A 27,071-nucleotide genomic window follows, 5' to 3' on the forward strand; every position below is an offset into this window, starting at 1 on the left:
ACTCACCACGGTGAGTGTGGTGTGACATCTTTCAGGACTCACTATGGTGAGTGTGGTGTGACATCTTTCAAGACTCACTATGGTGAGTGTGGTGTGACATCTTTCAGGACTCACCACGGTGAGTGTTGTGTGACATCTTTCAAGACTCACCACGGTGAGTGTGGTGTGACATCTTTCAGGACTCACTACGGTGAGTGTGGTGTGACATCTTTCAGGACTCACTATGGTGAGTGTGGTGTGACATCTTTCAAGACTCACTACGGTGAGTGTGGTGTGACATCTTTCAAGACTCACCACGGTGAGTGTGGTGTGACATCTTTCAGGACTCACCATGGTGAGTGTGGTGTGACATCTTTCAAGACTCACCACGGTGAGTGTGGTGTGACATCTTTCAGGACTCACCATGGTGAGTGTGATGGTTTGACATCTTTCAGGACTCACTACGGTGAGTGTGATGGTTTGACATCTTTCAGGACTCACCATGGTGAGTGTGGTGTGACATCTTTCAAGACTCACTATGGTGAGTGTGGTGTGACACCGTTCTGCTTTGTGGCAGGACACCACAAGAGGCTGGTGTGTGTTGTGTGGCAGCGCTACAAGAGGCTGGTGTGTGTTGTGTGGCAGCGCTACAAGAAGAGGCTGGTGTGTGTTGTGTGGCAGCGCTACAAGAGGCTGGTGTGTGTTGTGTGGCAGCGCTACAAGAAGAGGCTGGTGTGTGTTGTGTGGCAGCGCTACAAGAGGCTGGTGTGTGTTGTGTGGCAGGACACCACAAGAGGCTGGTGTGTGTTGTGTGGCAGGACACCACAAGAGGCTGGTGTGTGTTGTGTGGCAGCGCTACAAGAGGCTGGTGTGTGTTGTGTGGCAGCGCTACAAGAAGTGAACTTTAAGTGTGGTGTGGCCGCTTCCTGCCTTGTGATACCGACATTTCAAGCCACTGCAGTCTTTGATGAAAGTAAGGTGAGCTTCAGTGTTGTCTTCTGATGTTTGTAATATAGTGTGTGTGTGTGTGTGTGTGTGTGTGTGTGTTTGGGGCGTGTGAATATGTAGAAGCGTCTGTGAGTAAGCGTTAACGTTGTGTTTGCATGCTGAAATATTTGTTTTGCTTTTCAATGAAAACAGTCGGCTCTTGAGGATCAACAGGGAAATCCCGGAAAGAACTGACCATGTTTTTCAATGAAAACAGTCGGCACGAGTGGATCAACAGGGAAATCCCGGAAAGAACTGACAATGTTTTTCAATGAAAACAGTCGGCACTAGTGATCAACAGGGAAATCCCGGAAAGAACTGACCATGTTTTTCAATGAAAACAGTCGGTATGAGTGGATCAACAGGGAAATCCCGGAAAGAACTGACCATGTTTTTCAATGAAAACAGTCGGCACTAGTGGATCAACAGGGAAATCCCGGAAAGAACTGACCATGTTTTTCAATGAAAACAGTCGGCACTAGTGGATCAACAGGGAAATCCCGGAAAGAACTGACCATGTTTTTCAATGAAAACAGTCGGCACTAGTGGATCAACAGGGAAATCCCGGAAAGAACTGACCATGTTTTTCAATGAAAACAGTCGGCACTAGTGGATCAACAGGGAAATCCCGGAAAGAACTGACCATGTTTTTTGCGAGCAATGCCATCAATGTAATTCTTCTTAAACTAAAATATGTCTATTAAGATGTCAGGCGCTAAAAATCACCAGACAGTTTTCGCTATGTGTATATATATCGCTTTATTTTGATATGTGCAGGGGCGTTGGCAGTATACACGAACACACACACACAACCCCCTCCACACACACACACACACACACACACACACGCACGCACGCACGCACGCACGCACGCACACATACACACACCCCTCCACACACACACACACACACACACACACACACACACACACACACACACACACACACCTCCACACACACACACACACACACACACACACACACACACACACTCGCGCGCGGCGCATTGAAATAGAGGCAAACATACATCAAGACATTGACAGACAGACAGACGGACGGACGGACGGACAGGCAGGCAGGCGGAATGTAAATGTCGCTGCCCTCCAGTCCCCCACCCGCACTTCTTCCCCCTCTCTCCCTGGCCCCTCACCCCCCTCTCTCCCTGGCCCCTCACCCCCCTCTCCCCCTGGCCCCTCACCCCCCTCTCCCCCTGGCCCCTCACCCCCCTCTGCCCTCCCCCTGGCCCCTCACCCCCCTCTCCCCCTGGCCCCTCTCCCCCTGGCCCCTCACCCCCCTCTCCCCCTGGCCCCTCACCCCCCTCTGCCCTCCCCCTGGCCCCTCACTCCCTCTCCCCCTGGCCCCTCATCCCCCCCCCTCCAATCCCCCCACCCCCATGGGCCGTGAGGGATGAAGTGTGCACGGCACAGACACTAACAATGTGTCATTCTGTGAGGGATGAAGTGTGCACGGCACAGACACTAACAATGTGTCATTCTGTGAGGGATGAAGTGTGCACGGCACAGACACTAACAATGTGTCATTCTGTGAGGGATGAAGTGTGCACGGCACAGACACTAACAATGTGTCATTCTGTGAGGGATGAAGTGTGCACGGCACAGACACTAACAATGTGTCATTCTGTGAGGGATGAAGTGTGCACGGCACAGACACTAACAATGTGTCATCAGGTGAGGGATGAAGTGTGCACGGCACAGACACTAACAATGTGTCATCAGGTGAGGGATGAAGTGTGCACGGCACAGACACTAACAATGTGTCATCAGGTGAGGGATGAAGTGTGCACGGCACAGACACTAACAATGTGTCATCAGGTGAGGGATGAAGTGTGCACGGCACAGACACTGACAATGTGTCACCATGTGAGAGATGAAGTGTGCACGGCACAGACACTAACAATGTGTCACCCTATGAGGGATGAAGTGTGCACGGCACAGACACTAACAATGTGTCATCCTGTGAGGGATGAAGTGTGCACGGCACAGACACTAACAATGTGTCATTCTGTGAGGGATGAAGTGTGCACGGCACAGACACTAACAATGTGTCACCATGTGAGGGATGAAGTGTGCACGGCACAGACACTAACAATGTGTCACCATGTGAGGGATGAAGTGTGCACGGCACAGACACTAACAATGTGTGGGATGAAGTGTGCACGGCACAGACACTAACAATGTGTGGGATGAAGTGTGCACGGCACAGACACTAACAATGTGTCACCATGTGAGGGATGAAGTGTGCACGGCACAGACACTAACAATGTGTGGGATGAAGTGTGCACGGCACAGACACTAACAATGTGTCACCCTGTGAGGCATGAAGTGTGCACGGCACAGACACTAACAATGTGTCACCCTGTGAGGCATGAAGTGTGCACGGCACAGACACTGACAATGTGTCACCATGTGAGGGATGAAGTGTGCACGGCACAGACACTAACAATGTGTCACTCTGTGAGGCATGAAGTGTGCACGGCACAGACACTAACAATGTGTCACCCTGTGAGGGATAAGTGTCTGTGGTTCCCGGACCACTCTCAGTGTCAACCACACACCAACATCACACCACTTTACTGTATTAATAATTCACCCGGTAAGGGTAGGTGTTGCTGAATCCCGTGTTTTCACATGGTGAGGCAATGGTGAAGAATAACATCGCCATCCCTTCCCCCTTCCAAACTTCCTACAGGTGTTCTGTACTGCACAGACACTCTGCTTTCTGTCTGGACTGTTCGTGACTGTTGGCGTGTTTTTGACTGGGCCGTTTGGCTTGGCTGGCTGGGGAAGGAGGTGTAAGATTTGATAAGGAGCCTGATTTGATTTGGCGGGACTGCAGAGCTGAATCACGTGTTGTGTTGTGTTGTGTTGTGTTGTAGTGTGCGTGTGTGTGTGTGTGTGAGTTAACTTGACGTGACTTCATTTATCGTCATGAAACCCAAAAGGACTTGAGACACAGCAAAAGAACAACAGCAACAACGAAATGGTCATATTAGCCGCACGCACTCTAATACATAATCGGCAAATGTTTTCTGAAAATCATGACAGTCAAACAAGTCACTTGGTTTCGGATGATTATCCTCTTTCTTTCATTTTATCGCATTTTATAGTTGAGGAGATTTCTCACTGATGTCAAACGCCTACGTCAATCTCTGCCCAATCATTCTCTCTCTCAGCTCATCACAGAACCAACACACAGATCTGGCCATACGTTGGACTGACTCATCACACGTGACTCTGATGCCATGATTGCGTCAGTGACTGTAACTGACGAACTTTCTTCTGGCCATTCTGCTGTTGTATTCTCGCTTAATATTTCAAAACCTACCAGAACCAAGAAATCCGCTACTCGTCCTAACCTAAAATCCATCAACATCAACACTTTTTCTTCTCAAGCTGCTGAACGTCTTTCCATAATTTCTTCTGTACCGACGTCTCCACACATAACAACATCGTTCTCTCTGAACTGCTGGATGAACATGCATCCCCCACTACCCACATGCTCCCTGATAGACCTTCTGCCCCATGGCACACACAAGACATTCAACTTGCAAAACGCAAACGTCGCCAGTTGGAACGGCAATGGCGATCAATAAAACTGAAAGTCCACAATCAAATCTTCCGAAAACAAATAAATAAAATCAAACATATGATCTCATCAGCGAAGACAAACTTCTTTTCTTCTCAAGTTCTCGATGCCACATCCACCAAATCTCTTTACTCTATCATGTCAAATCTTCTCGGTATTGCAAAAAAAGACTCTTCCTTCTGCCCACACTTTACCTGAACTCCCCAATGTCTTCTCCTCTTTCTTTTTCAACAAAGTCCAAAATATTTGTTCCAACCTGCTCATCCTGATCCTCAGTTCAACGGCACTCCTCTCTATTCCTTTAATCCACTGACTGAAACAGAAGTGAATGAAATCCTGAAAGAAATGACAATAAAATCCTATGAACTCGATCCTATACCAGCCTCTGTCTTTTCCCAGTGTCTCACAGCTTCTCCCCACAATCACCAATATTGTCAACTCATCCCTTCTTACTGGAACGTTTCCATCCACTTTCAAAATCGCTCGGGGAATATTAGAGAAGGACCTGTATTTTTCTGCAAAATAAAATCTGCTACGCAACAATACCCAGATGTACCCTTCCACTGGCTAAGAGGAGATAACCTGACAAAAATCCCCAATCCCACGGCTTTCATACAGTACCAATGGGATGAATGGCTGTTGGGTTAAACAGTCACTAACTGTATGCAGTCTGGCCTTAGGGCGACACCAGGCTGACGGACTCCACACAGATGGACATCCATTGCCCTTCCCTGATAAGAGGCTCTGTCAGGGTGACCGAATATTTTCCCTCACCACATAGAACACCCTTCTATGGATACCAACAAAACCCTGTCTCGCGTGCACCTCGGGGATCAGCTGCATAGCACGAGACATAAATTCAGATCCCCAAAACCCCAAAACAGGCGTGGCAAAAGAGGTGGGAAAAGATTGTGCTTAGGTAGCAGAATGACAAAAGCAGAGCGGCTGTCAAAGAAATTCTTTAGAACCGGCAGTTGGAATTGTTCCAGCGCAAGAATGAGAATCTCAACAATTGAGAAATTGGCATATGATTTTGACATTTTATGTCTCCAAGAGACCAGGACAAGTGCAGACAGACCAATACATTTTGAGAATTTCACAGTCTTTCAAAGGAATGAAGGAAGAGGAGTAGCAATCATACTGAACAAAAACCTAAAAAAGAAAGTTTCCACCATAAATCTAGAGAAATGGTGTAGCAACTCATGTGAACTAGTGGGGGTGCGTCTCGAAAAACCTGACGGAATTCACAAAAGCATCGTGCTCATCAATGCCTATGTTCACCCAGGAACCTGCACAACAAAAGAGGATTGGGCCTTTTTAGAGGAAATAGAGAACGAACTTGGAGACTCGGTCATTATCTGTGGAGACCTCAATGCAAGATCCAAGCTATGGGACCAGCGGAACACCAACCCACAAGGACTCGCACTTGAAGGAATGATAGGGGAAATTCTTCTTAGCCCATTAACAACCACATCCCCAACTCGCCTTGGAACAAGACAAGGGGACAGTGACAGTGTGATTGACATTGCTCTAACATCTCCAAAATTCAGAGCAGAAATGAATGCAGAGACGCTTCCACACCAAGGCAGTGACCACCTCCCGGTAGTTTTCAGTCTACAGAAACTGTAAGATAAACGCTGCATGAAACCGCGTGATCCATTTCAGTATGAAACCAAAGAGACAACCGTCATCGAAAAATTAAGACGCAGAAGAAACAAAAGAACGGCACTGAACAGGATGCAAACTATTCAGCCCCCATGGTGGAATACCGACACAGAAAGAGCCTGGATAGAAAAACATGCGGCTGTCAAACTTTGGCAAAAAGAAAGAACAAAACCATCTCCAGACAAAGATATTGAAACAAAAATGAAAGAAAAAACTAAACAGTTTGAAACCATTGCTCAAGAGGCCAAAAATGACAAGTGGAAACAGTTTTGCGAGGCACTCAGTTATGACTCAACATTGACAGAGTTCTGTCAAACACATTGATTCAATGATGACTAAAGCAGTTAAAAGTTTAAATTTCTTAAAAATTGTAAGTCACTCTCCTTGGGGACAAGACTCCAAAATTCTTTTACATTTAGCGACATCTCTCGTAAGATCAAGATTGACCTACGGTCAAGAAATTTTCTTTTCTGCCCCGCCGACGTTCCTAAAGAAGCTGCGAATAATTGACAGTAAAGCTGTGAAACTGGCTTTAGGGGTACCTGTGCATACTAAGACCTCAGAAGCCTATAAGCTTGCGGGTATTCTACCACTAGATGAAATCAGAAAATTAAGTTCTGCTAAATATATTGTGAGATGTACAGCAGTGGATGATTTTGAGGAAATAAATATTAGGTCTGATATTGATTTTCCAAAAAATGCACAAAATAATTCAAATCTACAAACCATTCGCACATATGTGTCAGATATTTTAAATTCTTCAGACATTGATTTGCATGATATCGCACCTCGTGTTCTGGTGCCACCTGTCCCTCCCTGGGAGTTAACAAAAGCAAACGTCAACATATGTGCTTCTGACACAACAAAAGGAGAATCTCCACATATAATAGCAGCATCTGTCAGAATTGAATTAGAAGAAAATTTTTATTATCATTTAAAAGTTTACACTGATGGCTCGGTCCTGGATGATAGCAGTGCAGGATCTGCTTTTGTCATTCCTGACCTAAAAACAGAAAAATCATATTATTTAGGTAAGGGACATTCAATTTTTACAGCTGAATTGGTGGCCATCCTTATGGCTTTAAATCATCTTGTTGATATACCAATCATAATAAGTAATATCCTATTTTGTGTTGATTCTCAATCTGTCTTAAAAGGTTTGCTCCTTTTTGAGAATAATCAAAGAGAAGATTTATTTTTTGAAATTAGGTATTTATTGCACTCCCTATTTGTGAAGGGTACAAATGTTGATTTTTGTTGGATACCATCCCACACTGGATTCCGTTATAACGACCAAGCAGATGAGGCAGCAAAAAGGGGAGCAAAAAATCATATAGATAGTATAAAAGTATATTGCCCATTGTCATACAAGGAAATAAGCAATATACTAGAAAGAGACTTTTATAGGTGCTTGAATTCAAGTCTAAAACCTCGTCAGTTGACTCTCTCAGACTTTGGTCCGATTCGCAGACCAATTCTGAGCTTAGTTCTCAGACTATTATCAAATTCATTACGGACCAAGTATTGTTCTAATGTCAAGTGTATATGCTTTAATAACCTGACAATTGAGCATATAATTTTTCACTGTAGCTTGATGAAGCCTTTTGTACACGAAAGTGTGTCTTCAAAAGTGACTGAGAACGTTGATGTTTTTGACTTTTTGCATTCATTATCAGTTGTTTCGCTTGTCAGTTTAACGACTTCTCTTTTACGAAGTCCTTTAAGTAATTTCCTGTAACTGTATTTAGAGGGGTTTTTTTTGTTTGTTTGTTTGTTTTGTTTTTCTTTCAAATTTCACCCACATTTTTACCCTCATTTGCCCAGTTTCCCCAAACCCTCCATTCATCCACATCTCCCACCCCTTCTAACCGATAATACTCAGATGTATTCATAAATACTTTTACAAAATGTCTTCAATCACCGATATGTGTGACGGGACATTAAACAAAAATTCCTTCCTTCCTTCTGGCAATTTTATCGTCGCATGGAAGGGAAAACGTGCACAACAACAACCCCAGACATGGTAGACACTGACGGAACCAAGCTTAAGACAAACGAAGAAAAAGGATCCGCCCTGCTCAAACGTTTCATACAACAGAGCGATCAAAGAAACTTAGATGAGAAAAAGAAATATGTTGAGGAGTTAAACCAAACCCTTATGCAGACTGGACCTGATGATGACTTAACAATAGATGATCTAAATGAAGCAATAGCTAAATGCAAGAAAGAATCTGCCCCTGGCCCAGACAAAGTTCGCTACTCGGACATCAAGGAACTATCGGAAGAAGACAGAAGCAAACTTTTCAGTCTATATCAAAACAGTTTCCACAATGGACATGTGCCGGAGGACTGGACACACAGCTTCTTAAAACCCATACCAAAACCAGGAAAGGACCATCATCAGGTAAGCGGCTACCGGATCCTAACCATGCAAAACATTGCTGGAAAGCTCATGGAACGCATGATAGCCAGGAAACTTGCAAGGGATCTTGAACACAGGCACATTCTCCCTTCAAATCAAGGTGGTTACAGAACAGGCAAGTCCGCATGGGAAAATGCAGCTGCTTTTGCATATGAGGTGTATGAAGGATTTCAAAGGAAAGAAGAAACACTAGCAGTAGCAATCGACCTTGAAGATGCCTACAATAAAGTCCAGTTTGCACACCTCATGGAGCTGCTACTAAGGTATGGAGTAAGTTTGACACTGACAAGATGGATAGCAGCAGCGCTTCAGGAAAGAACCGTCGTCCTACGCCTCGGAGATTGGATGTCTGCACCTTCTAAACTATCCATGGGACTGCCACAAGGGTCTCCGCTCTCTCCTGTCCTCTACAATGTCTACACGAAGGGCCTTGCAGACTTAAACAACAATGGAATAGCTCGGGTGCTTACTCTTGCGGATGATGGCCTGGTCTTCAAAACTTCGAAAGATGCTCAGGAAAGAACCAAAGCCGTCCAGAAACAACTAAACAATATTGCTCAATGGTGCAAAGACACAGGATCTTCCATCAATCCAGCGAAAGCCCAAACGTTGCTGTGCACCCTCAACAACAGAACCGCGAGCAAATCACCACCTTCTGTGTCACTCGATGGGATTCAGATCGAGAAAACTGAATGCCTACGCTACCTAGGAATACACTTCGACAGGATGCTGACCTTCAGAAAACATACGGAAAATACTGTTCTCAAATGCAAAAAGGGCCTTTCAGTCTTAAAAGCAATGGCAACCAAAGGTATTGAACAACGCCACCTCTTCCTGCTATACCAATCACTCGTCCTCAGTGTGATCGACTACGGACTTGGGCTAACAACACCGTCTCAAAGCAACCTCCTAAAATTAGAAAGAGTACAAAATGAAGCTATGAGGCTGATCCTTGGAACAACAAAAGACACGCCCACAGAAACCATGCGATACCTGCTTGACCTTCCTTCAGTGCAGGCCAGAAACAAGTTAGAACAGGTCAAGACCTACTTCAAAGCATTAGAAAACCCTCAAAACCCACTGCATTACGCAGTCAAAGAACCAAAAGGCAGCCGTCTAGGGCGAGGAAGATCATGGATGGGGCAAGCAGAAGACACAATCCAGCTAGTATGCCGACTACAAGACCTGAAAGAAACAAAAGAATGGGAGAAAAACCCCGAAAACCTCAACCATCTATTCAACACAGCCATTTCACCCACTCTAGGAAGACATTGTCGGGAATGGCCAGAGGGCAAAACTGATGCGGAAGTGAAGCTACTCATAGAAGAAAACAGTAAAGAAGAGGACATCATCATATACACAGATGGCTCAGTCACCAAAGACCAATCCGGTTGGGGATTCACTGCGAAACAAAATGGAAAAACAGTTAGGGAAGAGAATGCTGCCTACAAAGTCACAACCTCCAGCCTGACGATGGAAGTTGAAGCTGTGACACATGCCCTCCAGTGGCTATCGTCCATCCATACGCCCGGAAACCAACATGCCATGATTCTAACCGACTCAATGAACCTCATACAGAAAATTGAAAACGGAATGGGAAGCCCAGAGTGGCATAAGGCAATGCGCAACTTTCAGATAAAAAAACTCACATGGTCATACTGCCCGGGACATGCAGGAGTTAAGGGAAATGAGCGAGCTGACAGACTTGCTGGTAACGCAACACCAACGAGCGGCCTACATCTAGGAAAATCGGAAATCCTCAGAAAAGTCAAAGAATATCAAAAAGAACAGGTACAAGGCCATCACACCATCGATCGCCTCAAAGAAATAAAAGCAGAGAGCGGGAGCGGCCGCAAGTCTAACATGAAAGGTAGAGCACGATGCTTTGTAAATCAAACAAATATCGGCATCATTTCCAAACCAACATTGCGCAAACTTCTTCAAAACGGAACAGAGTCTCTGTGGGCTTTTCCAAATGCAGTAGACTGAGCAACACACTAGACGCCACATTCTTGGCATCAGAGATCTTTTCCCATCCCTCTTGCGGCCAATCAGTAGCAGCCTCTGTGCGTGTGTGTATGTGTGTGTTTGTGTGTATGTGTGGGTCTATGTTTTTGAGTGCGTTTGTGCATGCGTGAGAGTGTAAGTGTACACAAGTGTCAGGAGAGTTCTGTGCATGTGTGTGTGTGTGTGTGTGTGTGTGTGTGTGTGTGTGAGGGGGAGGTGGGGGTGCAGGGAGGAGGTGAGATAGAGGATGAGGTATGTGAGTGTATGCATGCCTACACTGTGGGAGCATCAGGATATTGGAACGTATATATTATATATATATATCTTTGTATATATGTGTGTGGGGTTGGGGGTGGGAGATATGGACGTGTGTGTGTGTGCTTGTACAAGTAAGTGTTCATCTGTGTGTGTGAGTGTGTGTGTGTGTGTGTGTGTGTGCGTGTGCGTGTGCGTGTCTGTGTGTGTGTGTGTGTGTGTGTGTGTGTGTGTGTGTGTGTGTGTGTGTGTGTGTGCCGTGGAAGCTGCGATACATAGACTAGAAACTCCGAGTGTGTGGAGGAGGGGGGTAGAGGAGGTGCAGGGAAATTTGTGGTGTGTGTGTGTGTGTGTGTGTGTGTGTGTGTGTGTGTGTGTGTGTGTGTGTGTGTGTGTGTGTGTGTGTGTGTGTGTGTGTGTGTGTGTGTGTGTGTGTGTGTGTGTTGGAGCTCATGTACGTTTATATGTATTTGACTGTGCTTTCATATCTGTGAAACTGCGTTTTGGGGGCGTATCTGTTGTGCATGTGTGGGTGTGTGTGTGGATGTGTGTCTTCATGGTTTATATTTATTTGCTTATTTATCATCATTGTTGTCTTATTTATTTAATTATTTATTTATTATTATTATTATTTTATCATTATTTTCATTACTACTATCTTTTTTTTCTGTTCTTTTTTTTTCTTTTTTTTCATAATTATTATTTATTTATTTATGTATGTACGCTTACATATATATATATATGTTGTTTGTTTGTTGTTTTTTTTGTTTTGTTTTTGTTTTTTTTCTCAAGGCCTGACTAAGCGCGTTGGGTTACGCTGCTGGTCAGGCATCTGCTTGGCAGATGTGGTGTAGCGTATATGGATTTGTCCGAACGCAGTGACGCCTCCTTGAGCTACTGATACTGATACTGATACTCAAAACTGCAATCGTTCGGCCTCTTCTGAAGAAACCCAACCTTGAAGCAAATATTCTGAAAAATTATCGACCAGTTTCTAACCTTCCTTTCCTGTCCAAACACCTTGAAAAATCTGTCCTGAAGCAGCTCAACAACCACCTTTGTTTCAACAATCTCCTTCACCCTTTTCAGTCTGCATATCGTGCTGACCACAGCACCGAAACCACTCTTTTCACATCCTGAACAATCTACTGATAGCGTCCGACTCAGAAAAAAATTCCCTCCTCACTCTTCTCGACTTGTCAGCCGCCTTTGGCATGATGGACCATTCAATCCTTCTTTCCCGTCTTCATTTTACATTTGGCATCAACGGCACTGTTCTCAACTGGTTCAAATCTTATCTCACTGATCGATTCCAGTCTGTCATTGTCGATAATTTCCAGTCTGAACCTGTTAAAATCAAACACGGAGTCCCACAGGGATCTGTTTTAGACCCAGTGCTCTTCACACTGTACACTGCTCCTCTCGCTGAAATTATCAACCACCACAATGTTAGTCATCATTCTTATGCTGATGACACTCAACTTCAGAAGAGTGATACCCCTGAGAAATTGTCCTCGCTCTTGCAAGAAACATCCAACTGCTTCCTGGACATTCAAAAGTGGATGACTCTAAATAAGTTACAACTGAACGCAGACAAAACCGAAGCAATGATCATAAGAACTAAACAAAAACTCTCTTCCATGACAGCTGACAAAATCAAACTTGGCAGTACATCCATCCCTCCTTCCAGCTCAGTCAGGAACCTCGGCATTGTCCCTGACAACACACTATCCATGCAAAAAATTATCAGTCAGACATGTCAATCCTGCTACTGTCAATTGCGACGCATCAGTTCCATTCGGAAATATCTGTGCATTGACGCAACATCTAGACTTGTCGTTTTTCACAATCTCTCTCGCCTTGACTACTGTAACTCTCTATTGTCTGGTTTGCCTGCTTCATCCATTCAGTCCCTTCAGCGCATACAAAACTCTGCTGCCCGACTCGTCCTCAGAACGAAAAGATCTGAGCACATCACTCCTATTTTGCAACAGCTCCACTGACTCCCTGTCTCACACAGAATAAAGTACGAGATCAGCACTCTATGTTATAAATGTATTCACAAATCTGCCTCTTCCTATCTCTGTGGCTGCCTTCACCTCTACACTCCATCATGCTCACTACGAACGGCTTCGGATCCACTCTGTTTACGCATACCCATATTCAAATACTCCACTGTTGGACGCCGTTCTTTCTCTGTCTCTGGACCTTGTATTTGGAATGAACTTCTTTCGCTTCGTCAGGTCTCCGCACTCGGTTCTTTCAAGTCTGGCCTTAAAACCCGCCTCTTCCCAAAATAGCGTCCCTTGCCTGCCTCTTCCCTGTCTTTAGTTTCTACAGTTTTAGAGTTATGCATGCGTGTGAATGACTGGTGGGAAAGTGCTTAGATTTGTCTCTGCACAAGATTCAGCGCTATATAAATATTATCATTATTATTATTATTACTATCGTAATTATAATGCTTTGCAGGATGTGTGTGTGTGTGTGTGTGTGTGTGTGTGTGTGTGTGTGTGTGTGTGTGTGTGTGTGTGTAGAAGGAGGAACGGTGGAGTGATGGTGGTAAGAACAACAAAAATTTGGGGGTGGGGTGGGGGTCCGGGGAGGGGGAGGGGGAGGGGGGCGTTCACTCACTCTGGAACTGGTTGCTGCATGTCCCACATATGTTGAATCAGACCAGGCACTAAAGAGCAGCTCCAAAGTAACAACAGCAGCAGTGCAGAGTCTCCTGTGGTGTGTGACCTCATGGCGTCCAAAACACTGATACAGCCGTATGGACAACTGCTGCTGGGAAGGTGAAAGATATGTCTGGGTGTCGCTGTGAATGGGACAGTCAGGGTGTGCTTAGTGGGGTGTGAGGATGGGGGTGGGGAGGGGGGGTGGGGGTAGGTAGGGATATAATTACCACGGAAATAGCGTAGACGATAGAGCAGCCAAAAACAACATTGATCAGTGTAGAAAAACAAACGGACAAAAATTAGCTTGGGTGGATAGATCCGACAGGGAGCACCCCAGAAATCATGACACCGGTGTGTGCTGCGTTCTCTGGCTGGTGAAACCATTTCCAGATTGACAACACGTTTGAAAGCTTTGATGGCGAGGGGAGGGGGGGGGGAGTGGGGGCGGGCTGAGGGTGAGAGGAAGAACAACAACGACAAACTTGTGGCTCATCGCGCTGCGGCTCGTTAACTACGGGCTGATTTCAATGTTCACTGCCGCCACTTCAACACAGCAACAAACTTCTGGCTCATCGCGCTGCGGCTCGTTAACTACGGGCTGATTTCAATATTCACTGCCGCCACTTCAACACAGCAACAAATGAGAGAAACTTGGGTAGGTGTGTGTGGCTGCATGGAAACAGCTCAAGGGTGGCCATGTGGGATTCCGCGGACTTCTCTGTCCCCCTGCCGGGATCAGGTTTCAGAGCTTGGTGCACAGCGCACGATTCGCACGTGCTTTGCATTTTTCATGAATGTTAGCGTTGACTGATCGTGTTGGTTGGGGTTTTAAGTGCAATGTATGGAAATTAAGTTTTGGTTTTGTGTCAGTGGTGGTGGTGGTGGTAACGTTGTTTTGGTGAAATGAACGTGGCAACAGAAAATCAATCATTCTGACGATGTTCATCATGGTGGTGGTGATTATCTTCATTGTCGTCAACGTTGTTGTCATGAGCATGGATGTATTTGTACTGACTGACATTGACGATGAGGAGGGGTGGGGGAGGGGGTGGGGGAGGGGAAGAAGAGGGAACTGTGGGCAGTTGACAGAAAAAGAAGGGTGTTAACAGTCATCTGCGTGCACGTATTCACACACACACACACACACACACACACACACACACACACTGACGATCCCAACATGAAGGACGAGTCAGTTAATACATTGCGTTTCTTGCAATTCCCGGAAATCTACAGGGTACAGAACTCCCCTGAATACAGCGACGTCAGGAGAGTTGTGTCCCCAAACACGCGGTCAGCTTCGCCTTCAGTTTTTTTTTACAAGGGTTAAAGCGTTCGGACTGATCCATAAACGCTACATCACGTCAGTTGTAAAGAAAAAAAGCCTATACCCGGCTTTCGCATAAACTGTCGTCGATCCATGTGCACAGAAGTCTGTCAGTCTGCTGTGTCCGGTTGATGCCGGTGTCTGTACCTGCTGGGAATGCAGGATGAGATGTGGGTGTCACACTCACTCTGATCCCTCAGGTTTTTGTCACATTGATTTTCCGTTTTCCCTACAGTGAGTGAGTGTGTGTGTGTGTGTGTGTGTGTGTGTGTGTGTGTGTGTGTGTGTGTGTGTGTGTGTGTGTGCATGTGTGTGTGTGTGTGTGTGTGAGAGAGAGAGAGAGAGTGTGTGTGTGTGTGTGTGTGTGTGTGTGTGTGTGTGTGTGTGTGTGACAAACAGACAGAAAGACACACAGAGAGAATGACCCATCTCCAGTTACATCAATATCGCTGTTTCCTCCAAAGTTCATTTCTCATGAATGTTTTGATGGCTTTGATGGCAACATCCACTTTTAACCACACAGACACAAACACATAGAAACAGACACACAGACAGAGAGACTGACAGACAGAAAGACAGTCACAGAGAGAGGCAGACAGAGGTTCTGCATCAGCTGAAGATCCCATGATAAAGTACAAGTCAACGTGCCTGGTTTCTGGTCATTCCTGGATATCCCAGGGTACATAACTCCCCTTGATGCAGAATGGTCAGGTGAGTTGTGTCCCCACACGTGCGGTGAGTTTCAGATTCAGGTACAATCTGTCGTGACAAAAGAGTGATACAATACAATTGATGCAATACAATACAATTGATACAATACAGTATAATAGAATACATACACATTATTTAGGAAATATTCTGACTACTCAACTGTTGAAGATCTGTCCAAATCGGATACTATTTATTTCAGTAAAATTAGAAAGTTATGTTCCAGGTATGAGGAGAGCCATCTTGATTTAAACGTTGTTAAAACAGAAGAAATTGCCTGTACTTAACCTTGTTATAGATGGTGAAACTATGGAGAGAGTCAACGAATATATATAATGACTATTTTAGACAATAATCTACATTTTGAGAGGAATATTGATCGTATTCATAAGAAATGCCAGTCTACACTATTTTATTTGCAGAAGCTAAAAGATACTGGTATCAATTTCAAGATTTTCCAAAGCTACTCCTGTGCTCACAACTTCAATTATATGTTGGCATGGAAGTATCGTTTAATTCCCCTTTTAATTCTCTCTTTCTCTCTCTCAGTCTCTCTCTCTCTCTCTGTCTCTGTCTCTCTCAAACTCTTGACGCTGATGGTTTCCCATAGCCTGAATAGGGTTGCACGTGACGGACCAGCACAGTCAACGTGTGACACCAGCACAGTCACGGTCTCTGGTTCTGGGGTATGGTTCACTGCACACTCCTTTGTTCCCCACCCCCACCCCCACCCACATGCCCCATGGCATCGCTTGACTTAACAGACGTTCAGTGTGGCGAAATTACATTGCGTTATGCACTATAGCAAAAGTGCATTGCGTTTTCCAGTGTGGCAACAGTACACTGCGTTATCCAGTGTGGCAAAAGTGCATTGCGTTATGCAGTCTGGCAGAAGTACATTGCTTTGTCCAGTGTGGGCAACAGTACACTGCGTTGTGCAGTGTGGCAACAGTACACTGTGGTGTGCAGTGTGGCAACAGTACACTGCGTTATGCAGTGTGGCAAAAGTGCATTGCGTTATGCAGTGTGGCAGAAGTACATTGCTTTGTCCAGTGTGGGCAATAGTACATTGCGTTGTCCAGTGTGGCAACAGTACACTGCGGTGTGCAGTGTGGCAACAGTACACTGCGTTATGCAGTGTGGCAAAAGTGCATTGCGTTATGCAGTGTGGCAGAAGTACATTGCTTTGTCCAGTGTGGGCAATAGTACATTGCGTTGTCCAGTGTGGCAGCAGTACACTGCGTTGTCCAGTGTGGCAACAGTACACTGCGGTGTGCAGTGTGGCAACAGTACACTGCGTTGTCCAGTGTGGCAACAGTACACTGCGTTGTCCAGTGTGGCAACAGTACACTGCAGTGTGCAGTGTGGCAGCAGTACACAGCGTTATCGTTGCTGTCATGACAGATGTCCCTGTGTTAGAATGGAGCCCTTCACGTCAAAGTGCAGCGGCACCCATTTCTTGTTTCTCTGTCTACGTGTATAACAGTGTGGTTTTTTCTAATAGAGGGGGGTTTGTCTGCGTCATTTTGCTAAGGACAACACTCTTGTTGCTGTATGTTGTTGTACGTCATTTTGCTATGGACAACTCTCTTTTTACCTTATGTTGCTGTACGTCATTTTGCTATGGACAACTTTCTTGTTACCGCTTGTTGCTGTACATCATTTTGCTATGGACAACTCTCTTGTTGCTGTATGTTGCTGTACGTCATTTTGCTATGGACAACTCTCTTGTTGCTGTATGTTGCTGTACGTCATTTTGCTATGGACAACTTTCTTGTTACCGCTTGTTGCTGTACATCATTTTGCTATGGACAACTCTCTTGTTGCCGTATGTTGCTGTACATCATTTTGCTATGGACAACTCTCTTGTTGCTGTATGTTGCTGTACGTCATTTTGCTATGGACAACTTTCTTGTTACCGCTTGTTGCTGTACATCATTTTGCTATGGACAACTCTCTTGTTGCCGTATGTTGCTGTACATCATTTTGCTATGGACAACTCTCTTGTTGCTGTATGTTGCTGTACGTCATTTTGCTATGGACAACTTTCTTGTTACCGCTTGTTGCTGTACATCATTTTGCTATGGACAACTCTCTTGTTGCCGTATGTTGCTGTACATCATTTTGCTATGGACAACTCTCTTGTTGCTGTATGTTGCTGTACGTCATTTTGCTATGGACAACTCTCTTGTTGCTGTATGTTGCTGTACGTCATTTTGCTATGGACAACTTTCTTGTTGCCGCTTGTTGCTTTACACATGTTGTAGGTATACATGGGTGTGCGCTGACATATGCCCACTAGAAAAACATTCAGTCGAAATATGCTAACAGCTATGAAACAAAAGAAGAAGAAAAAGACATCAAATGTTCACAAATTCTATTTCATCTGAAACATTACTATTACTGAAAAGCTAAAACTACGATTAAAATTCGACACCTTCATAGATTCACATAGTTTATATTTTAACACACACACACACACACACACACACACACACACACACACACACACACACACACACACACACACACACAGCGGCATGGATGAAACGCTGTTTAGTACTGTGGTGGACGAGTACTGCTGAAATAGAATGGTCTTCAGAGAGAAAAACAGATTTAACAGAGGCAGTGGAAGTGAAGTGTCTGATCTTAAATGGAAAGGTGATCCTGATGGTGGGACCCTGTTAGGACAGAGTATGTTGACCGATGTATTTTGTTCTGATAGATGGAAAGGTGTTCCTCATGGTGGAACTCTGTTAGGACAGAGTATGTTGACCGATGTATTTTGTTCTGATAGATGGAAAGGTGTTCCTCATGGTGGAACTCTGTTAGGAAAGAGTATGTTGACCGATGTATTTTGTTCTGATAGATGGAAAGGTGTTCCTCATGGTGGAACTCTGTTAGGAAAGAGTATGTTGACCAAGGTATTTTGTTCTGATAGATGGAAAGGTGTTCCTCATGGTGGAACTCTGTTAGGAAAGAGTATGTTGACCAAGGTATTTTGTTCTGATAGATGAAACACAGACAGTAGGATTATCAGAACTGTATTTCGAGATGGGCTGTATTGACGAAGACTATCACCGGTATTCATGGCCAGTGACAGTGAGAAATGAGAAACTGGCTGAAGAGAGTTTGTAAGAACGCCCGGTCTGGGTAGGGAGCAGGCAGTGCAAGGCTTTCAGGTGAAGTGTGACGTGTTCCTATTGGGGCAATTTCAGACAGCGTGGCGGCATTCTTCTGGTGGGCCATGCGTGAAACGAACCCAGGCCCATGGTTGATGTGACGCGGACACTGTCCATTGGTTCCTCTCTTCGCTACAATTTCTGTTTCAAAGGGTGACTGTTCCCAGAGAGACATTATTGTGTGGGCATAATTACTGGTGCGTTTTCAGTGCTTGATTTTTTCTGTGGCTTGTTTTGCATTGATGAACCTGATGTATTGAACCGTGTGGGTCATTGTGTTGAAAGCAATATGTATGCAAAATAATGCAAATTATCTATATGGTGTGCCTCAGCATCGTGAATGGTGGCTCCCTCTGTGGGAATGTCCGGCATGTGTTTACAGCGTCCCGCTGTGTGGAGACCATGTTGGGTCATTTCCTCTCTTCTCTTCCTCCTTCCCTTTCTGCTCCATTAGTTTGTTTGGTGTTGTTTCCTTTGATCTCACTTTGTTTTGTGTTGCTTCCTTTGATCTCATTTTGTTTTGTGTTGCTTCCTTTGATCTCATTTTGTTTTGTGTTGCTTCCTTTGATCTCATTTTGTTTTGTGTTGCTTCCTTTGATCTCATTTTGTTTTGTGTTGCTTCCTTTGATCTCATTTTGTTTTGTGTTGCTTCCTTTGATCTCATTTTGTTTTGTGCTCTTTCCTTTGATCTCATCTTGTTTTGTGTTGCTTCCTTTGATCTCATCTTGTTTTGTGTTGCTTCCTTTGATCTCACTTTGTTTTGTTGTTTCGTTTAATCTCATTTTGTTTTGTGCTGTTTCCTTTGATCTCATTTTGTTTTGTGTTGCTTCCTTTAATCTCATTTTGTTTTGTGTTGTTTCCTTTGATCTCATCTTGTTTTGTGTTGCTTCCTTTGATCTCACTTTGTTTTGTGTTGCTTCCTTTGATCTCATTTTGTTTTGTGTTGCTTCCTTTGATCTCACTTTGTTTTGTGTTGCTTCCTTTGATCTCATTTTGTTTTGTGTTGCTTCCTTTGATCTCACTTTGTTTTGTGTTGCTTCCTTTGATCTCATTTTGTTTTGTGTTGCTTCCTTTGATCTCATTTTGTTTTATGCTGTTTCGTTTGATCTCATTTTGTTTTGTGCTGTTTCGTTTGATCTCATTTTGTTTATTGGTTTTGGTTATTGGTTATCGTCTCCAATGACTGGACGCTCAGTTTGAGTTTCCAGTCAAACGTGAGAGAAAGGGCCAGACCAGGATTCGACCCCAGATCTTCATTGACATTGTATTGACAGATAAACATTCTGCCACCTTTTGAAACTGAAACAGAAATGTTGTTGTTATTGGGTTGTTTTTTTTTAATTATGTCCCAGGATGGCTGAAGGAAAGACCCACCATCACCACCACCCCGCCCCGACAGCTGGTGACAGGCACAGGACAGAGTCCCCCGGGGGGCTGAGGCCGGGGAGGGAACCCAAAACCTCACACCTACACCTCATCAAGTCCAGCGCCAGAAAAACACTCACACCTGCTTCCAGAGACGTCATCACCCACAGCTGTCCAGCCCAGGACAGGGAGGATGCTGACGGCTGCAGCCTCTCCACGCCCACAGAACCCAGAACGAACCTCCCCAGCATCAGAGACCCCACCCAAACCTTGAGTCCTACAGAACCCAGAACGAACCTCCCCAGCATCAGAGACCCCACCCAAACCTTGAGTCCTACAGAACCCAGGACGAACCTCCCCAGCATCAGAGACCCCACCCAAACCTTGAGTCCTACAGAATCCAGAACGAACCTCCCCAGCATCAGAGACCCCACCCAAACCTTGAGTCCTACAGAACCCAGAGCGAACCTCCCCAGCATCAGAGACCCCACCCAAACCTTGAGTCCTACAGAACCCAGAGCGAACCTCCCCAGCATCAGAGACCCCACCCAAACCTTGAGTCCTACAGAATCCAGAACGAACCTCCCCAGCATCAGAGACCCCACCCAAACCTTGAGTCCTACAGAATCCAGAACGAACCTCCCCAGCATCAGAGACCCCACCCAAACCTTGAGTCCTACAGAACCCAGGACGAACCTCCCCAGCATCAGAGACCCCACCCAAACCTTGAGTCCCACAGAACAAAGAACGAACCTCACGAAAAACAAAGACCCCATGCAAACTTTGAGTCCCACAGAACAAAGGACGAACCCCACCAGCAATAAACACCACATCCGGACACCAATCAACATCACGGGCAACAAAAACCCGAAACAAACTCCATGTCCTTTAAAGCCACACTTTTCCCCCACGAAGCAATGTGTGAAAGGTACTGCCCCACCAGCAAGCCAAGTAGTTGTGGAAGAGGATGGCCTCACCCACAAAAGGTGTTCCACTTCCAAGCAACAGAGGGACAGTTGTGGAGAACTAGCTCTGCAAGAAGACAGTGCAGGACTGACTGAACGGGAGAGACCACCAGCTCAGGACACTACCTTGGGAAGGAAAACGTCCATGGCCAAACCCAGGCCGGGAGAAATCAGTGCTTCACTGTCACCCCACCATTCAGACTCCACCAGAGGTTCGCTGCCAGGGAAACAGAAAAGGGGTGTGTGGCCTGAGGACCCGGATGGAGGGTCCAGGGCGACACCTGGCGGGAGCGGGCAGGATGAAGGTCAAGGTCGGAGGAGCAGGGTTCGTTTCTCGGTGACGTTGGAAAGCCCGGAGTGCTCCGTGCTGCTTCCTGGCGTTTGTGACGGTGGTGCTGGTGTGCGGGTCAGTTTGGTGTGTGTGTGTGTGTGTGTGTGTGTGTGTGTGTGTGTGATGGTGTGTGTGTGTGTGTGTCTGTGTGTGGTGTGTGTGTGTGTGTGTGTGTGTGATGGTGTGTGTGTGTGTGTGTGTGTGATGATGTGTGTGTGTCTGTGTGATGGTGGGTGTGTGTGTGTGTGGTGTGTGTGTGTGTGTGTGTGGTGTGTGTGGTGTGTGTGTGTGTGTGTGTGTGTGTGTGTGTGTGATGGTGTGTGTGTGTGTGTGTGATGGTGTGTGTGTGTGTGTGTGTGTGGTGTGTGTGTGTGTGTGTGTGTGTGCGTGCGTGTGTGTATGTGTGTGTGGTGTGTGTGTGTGTGTGTGTGTGGTGTGTGTGGTGTGTGTGTGTGTGTGCGTGCGTGTGTGTGTGTGTGTGTGTGTGTGTGGTGTGTGTGTGTGTGCGTGCGTGTGTGTGTGTGTGTGGTGTGTGTGTGTGTGTGTGTGTGTGTGTGTGGTGTGTGTGTGTGTGGTGTCTGTGTGATGGTGTGTGTGTGTGTGTGTGTGTGCGTGCGTGCGTGTGTGTGTGCGTAGTTATGTGTATATGCATGTGCATGTGTGAGCATGTGTGTGAGTGCGGTGTGGTGTGAATGTGTGAAACATGTGTGGGTGGGTGTGGCAGTGGTGGTGGTAATGATGGGGTATTTGTTAAAGGGCAGACAGTATATGTGTGGGTGGGTGTGGCAGTGGTGGTGGTAATGGTGGGGTATTTGTTAAAGGGCAGACAGTATATGTGTGGGTGGGTGTGGCAGTGGTGGTGGTAATGGTGGGGTATTTGTTAAAGGGCAGACAGTATATATGTGGGTGGGTGTGGCAGTGGTGGTGGTAATGGTGGGGTATTTGTTAAAGGGCAGACAGTATATATGTGGGTGGGTGTGGCAGTGGTGGTGGTAATGGTGGGGTATTTGTTAAAGGGCAGACAGTATATATGTGGGTGGGTGTGGCAGTGGTGGTGGTAATGGTGGGGTATTTGTTAAAGGGCAGACAGTATATGTGTGGGTGGGTGTGGCAGTGGTGGTGGTAATGGTGGGGTATTTGTTAAAGGGCAGACAGTATATGTGTGGGTGGGTGTGGCAGTGGTGGTGGTAATGGTGGGGTATTTGTTAAAGGGCAGACAGTATATATGTGGGTGGGTGTGGCAGTGGTGGTGGTAATGGTGGGGTATTTGTTAAAGGGCAGACAGTACATGTGTGGGTGGGTGTGGCAGTGGTGGTGGTAATGGTGGGGTATTTGTTAAAGGGCAGACAGTATATGTGTGGGTGGGTGTGGCAGTGGTGGTGGTAATGGTGGGGTATTTGTTAAAGGGCAGACAGTATATATAGGTCCAGTGGTTGCTGACCTAGGTCGTCCCTTCCCGGGCCAGGCCTGCAGGTCTATAGACAGCGCCAGTCCCCAGCTCCCTTTCCTTTGTCCTCTATCTACTCCAGGTCACCCCATCTTCTTGGTGTCTGCCTGGAGGCCTCTTCTTGACGTCTTTCTCGCTCAGCCTCTCTCTCTCTTCCCTTGGGGCTTCCAGGTCAGGGCCTGTCTGGTGCAGTAAGAGGCAGACTAAAAGAATCTTGGTAACGTCGACTTACATGAGACAAAAAGGCGACGTTCTGAGCCACGGGCTTTTCTTCAGGCTGATGAAATGAGTGAGTGACAGACAGGAAGATACAGACAGACAGACAGACAGAGTGCAGTTCTCTCTGTCAGCCGTTGCCTGACACGGGTATTGGCAGCAAACACTGCCTGAAGAAGAACTGTGCAGAAGCTGTCATCAGCTGTTCGTGGTGATTGCAGACACGGCAGCCACGCCGCCCGTCGCGGGAGGAGGCGGGGGGAGGGGGGCAGGGAGGGGGGAGGGGCACCCTCCTCTACAGGTCCCGGAGACAGAAGCTGATGGACAGGCGTCGTGACGTCACTGACCAGCCCGCCCCCGCACCCCCTCCCGCCCCACACAGCGTTCTGGGCCCCGCTCATCACGTTGGTCAGTGTGGACACGTGTGTGTGTGTGTGTCTGTGTCTGTGTGTGTGTGTGCGTGTGTGTGTGTGTGTGTGTGTGTGTGTGTGTGTGTGTGTGTGTGTGTGTGTGTGTGTGTGTGTGTTTGATCAATCAATCAATCAAAACCACTTTATTAATTTACATAGAAATCAACATGTGTGTGTGCGTGTGTCTGTGAGTGTTTGTGTGTGTTAAATGAGGAGGGGGGGTTGTGAGGAGGAAGCAAGGTTTGCAGAACCACCTCTGGTTTCTACATTTCTATCAGAGTGTATTTCGTTTTTATCACAACAGATTTATCTGTGTGAAATTTGAACAGCATGATATTGCTCTCTCTCTCTCTCTCTCTCTCTCTCTCTCTCTCTCTCTCTCTCTCTCTCTCTCTCTCTCTCTCTCTCTCTCTCTATCTATCTATCTATCTATCTCTGTCTCTCACACATACACGCTCTCTCTATGTGACGTCAAATTGTCCGTCTCTGTGACGTCAAAGTATCCAGGTGTCTTTCTGCGTGTGGAAGTATACACTTTGTGAAGACAGTTTCCAGGTGTCTGTGACATGAAAGTGTCCAGGTGTCTCATTGTCATGTAAAATTGTCTGTGTGTATCTGTGACGTCAAAATGTCAAAGTGTATCTGTGAAGTCAGTGTCCAGTTCTCTCTTTCTGATATCAAAGTATCTGTGACGTCAGAGTATCTCTCTGTGACGTTAACTGTCTCTCTGTGACGTCAAAGTGCCAAAGTGTCTCTCTGTGACGTTAAGGTGTCAAGTGTATATGTGAAGTCAGTGTCCAAGTTTCTCTGTAATGTCAAAGTGTCTTTCTGTGACGTCGAGGTGTCAAAGTGTCTCTCTGCGACATAAAATGTCTATGACGTCAAAATTGTCCAAGTGTCTCTCCACGACGTCAAAGTGTCCAAGTGTCTCTCTGTGACGTCAAAGTGTCCAAGTGTCTCTCCATGACGTCAAAGTGTCCAGTGTCTCTCTCTGTGACGTCAAAGTGTCCAAGTGTCTCTCTGTGACGTCAGAGTGTCCAAGTGTCTCTCTGTGACGTCAGAGTGTCCAAGTGTCTCTCTGTGACGTCCTCCCCCCCCCGCCCCCCCAGGCTCTATGCTGGAGCTGCGTGTGAGAGCCCTGGACCACGTGATCAGCCACTGTTTCCCGAAGGACTCACTGATGGTCCGACACCAGACACACCCCCGCCGCTTCCAGAGGACTCCCGGACTGCACAGCCGCTGGCAGGCCGCGTACCACGTGCTGCTGCTTCAGGAGGCCCTCGTGCGGCTCGGGTCGGCTCGGCTTCGGAGGCAGCGGCGGAGAACTGAGGTAGGCTGACGGCCATGACCTGTGTGCTGAATACAGGGTCTTTGGGGAGAGCTGACGGCCATGACTGGTGTGCTGAATACAGGGTCTTTGGGGAGAGCTGACGGCCATGACTGGTGTGCTGAATACAGGGTCTTTGGGGAGAGCTGACGGCCATGACTGGTGTGCTGAATACAGGGTCTTTGGGGAGAGCTGACGGCCATGACTGGTGTGCTGAATACAGGGTCTTTGGGGAGAGCTGACAGCCATGACTGGTGTGCTGAATACAGGGTCTTTGGGGAGAGCTGACGGCCATGACTGGTGTGCTGAATACAGGGTCTTTGGGGAGAGCTGACGGCCATGACTGGTGTGCTGAATACAGGGTCTTTGGGGAGAGCTGACGGCCATGACTGGTGTGCTGAATACTGGGTCTTTAGGTTCAGCTGGGCTGCTTGCTTTTACTGGCTCCCCTTCTTGCTGCTTCATCTTCTTCGTTCTCTTCTTGTTCTCATCGTTCTTCTTTGTCAACGTCTTCTGCTGTTTCTCCTTCTTTGTTTTTTTCTTCCTCTTTTGCTTTTACTCCTTCTTCTCCTCCGTTTCCTGTTTTTCAGTAGTTGGTTGTATTGGTTCGATCATTTGTTTGGTAGGATCAATATAGGATCGATGCTCAATAAATTTTCATTTAAGTACGTGCCAAAATTTAGGATGCTAAAATTGGGAATTACTGCCCAAATGATACGCGTGAATAATTATCATCATTGAGGTGTGAATGCGAGTGGATCAAAAGATGCAACTCCCTGTTTCAGGCCCAGTCCAGATCCACAGATAGAGCAGACGACACAGCATCACGTGACCAGCGCAGTCCTGGCGAACGTGTCACACCGGAAGGTCAGAGTTCAGACGAAGAGGCTCCTCCCACGTTGGTCCCAGAGCCACGCCCACACAAGCCACAGACAGACACGTGCCAGACACGCCCTCCACAGGACAGGCCCAGAAAGCAGAAGTCATCCACTGAAAGCTGTGTTCACGCCAGGAGGACGGACACACGAGACAAAGCTGGACACCACTCCACACCTGAACCTCAGGGCAGAAGTGACCAAGGTGAGGAAAAACCTTCAGGCAGCGGTGGAGACAGTGTGGACCACAAACACACAGGCACTCACCTCCCTCACCTAAAGCCTTGCAACAGTCAGTGGAGGGTCGGCAACACCCATACGCGCTGCCACAGTGCGAGCTGTCTGGACGGGTGTGTGGAAGTGGACAGTGTGGGGCTGTTGAAAAGGGCGTTCCTCCTGCTGACCAAACGGCGACAGATCGACAGAAGGATGAACTATTTCAAAACGTGGGCGCCGAGGATTTTTCATCAGCTTCTAAAGAATGGCCTCAACATGCCCCTGGAAACCCAGGCCCTCCCTCCAGAAGGCGGAACGTGCCAAAGTTCAGACAGACGTTCAGACCCACCTCACACACCGGGGAACAGCACCAGACAAGTGTCCAGGCCTTTCAGTGCAGGAGCCCAGCCCAAGCAGAAGTTCATGCTGGATCGTTCACTGCAGCCCAGGACCTGGGAACAGGCAGCAGACGTGCCAGCAACAGAGGGTGGTCATCAGCGTGTGTCGCCCCCTGACCGTTCTCCATCCCTCCTGGCCCTCACCCCACCTTCCCTCCCCCCCAGCACGTCTGCAGACAGGTCTGCACTGGGTCAGGCTGTCCCACCCCTCCACGGAACAGCCAGCTGTCAGGCTGTCCCAACCCTCCACGGAACAGCCAGCTGTCAGGCTGTCCCAACCCTCCACGGAACAGCCAGCTGTCAGGCTGTCCCACCCCTCCACGGAACAGCCAGCTGTCAGGCTGCTTCACAATCAAAAGAGAACATGAGAAGACAACTGAAACCGACCTTCGTCACCGCCTCTCCTCACAAACCCGGTACTAGCCCTTTGTACAGATTCAGAGCCACAGTACCACGTGACGCCCTGCACACACGGGGGTTGGCTGACTGGGAGCCTCCCTTGACTGACCGCATGAGGCAGCGCATAAGGGATGTCTCGCTCATCTATGGATCCTCTCGCTGTCACAAACTGCGTGGTCATGTGCATGAAGACGTGGTCAGCTCTTGGTCCGCCAAGAAAGATGACGCACAGTGAGCCCCCATGTCGTTATTCAAGATGTGTTCACGTGGACACAGCCATCTTGTGTGTAATTATACTATGGTGTGTCG

The 27,071-nt window shown here is 46.9% G+C and overlaps 1 protein-coding gene across 1 annotated transcript; it reads left to right on the forward strand.

Annotated features, from left to right (window-relative positions):
- The first annotated feature begins 843 nt into the window (after positions 1-843).
- On the forward strand, positions 844-26,997 carry LOC143290339 (uncharacterized). Its single transcript, XM_076599692.1, has 5 exons — positions 844-957; positions 20,166-21,549; positions 23,359-23,545; positions 24,657-24,877; positions 25,660-26,997. The coding sequence occupies exons 1-5, from the start codon at positions 947-949 to the stop codon at positions 26,995-26,997; spliced, it is 3,141 nt and encodes a 1,046-aa protein (XP_076455807.1). The 5' UTR covers positions 844-946.
- Positions 26,998-27,071: the final 74 nt, after the last annotated feature.

This window comes from Babylonia areolata, chromosome 15, assembly GCF_041734735.1.
Source record: "Babylonia areolata isolate BAREFJ2019XMU chromosome 15, ASM4173473v1, whole genome shotgun sequence".
In the NCBI taxonomy this organism is placed as follows: Eukaryota; Metazoa; Mollusca; class Gastropoda; order Neogastropoda; family Buccinidae; genus Babylonia; species Babylonia areolata.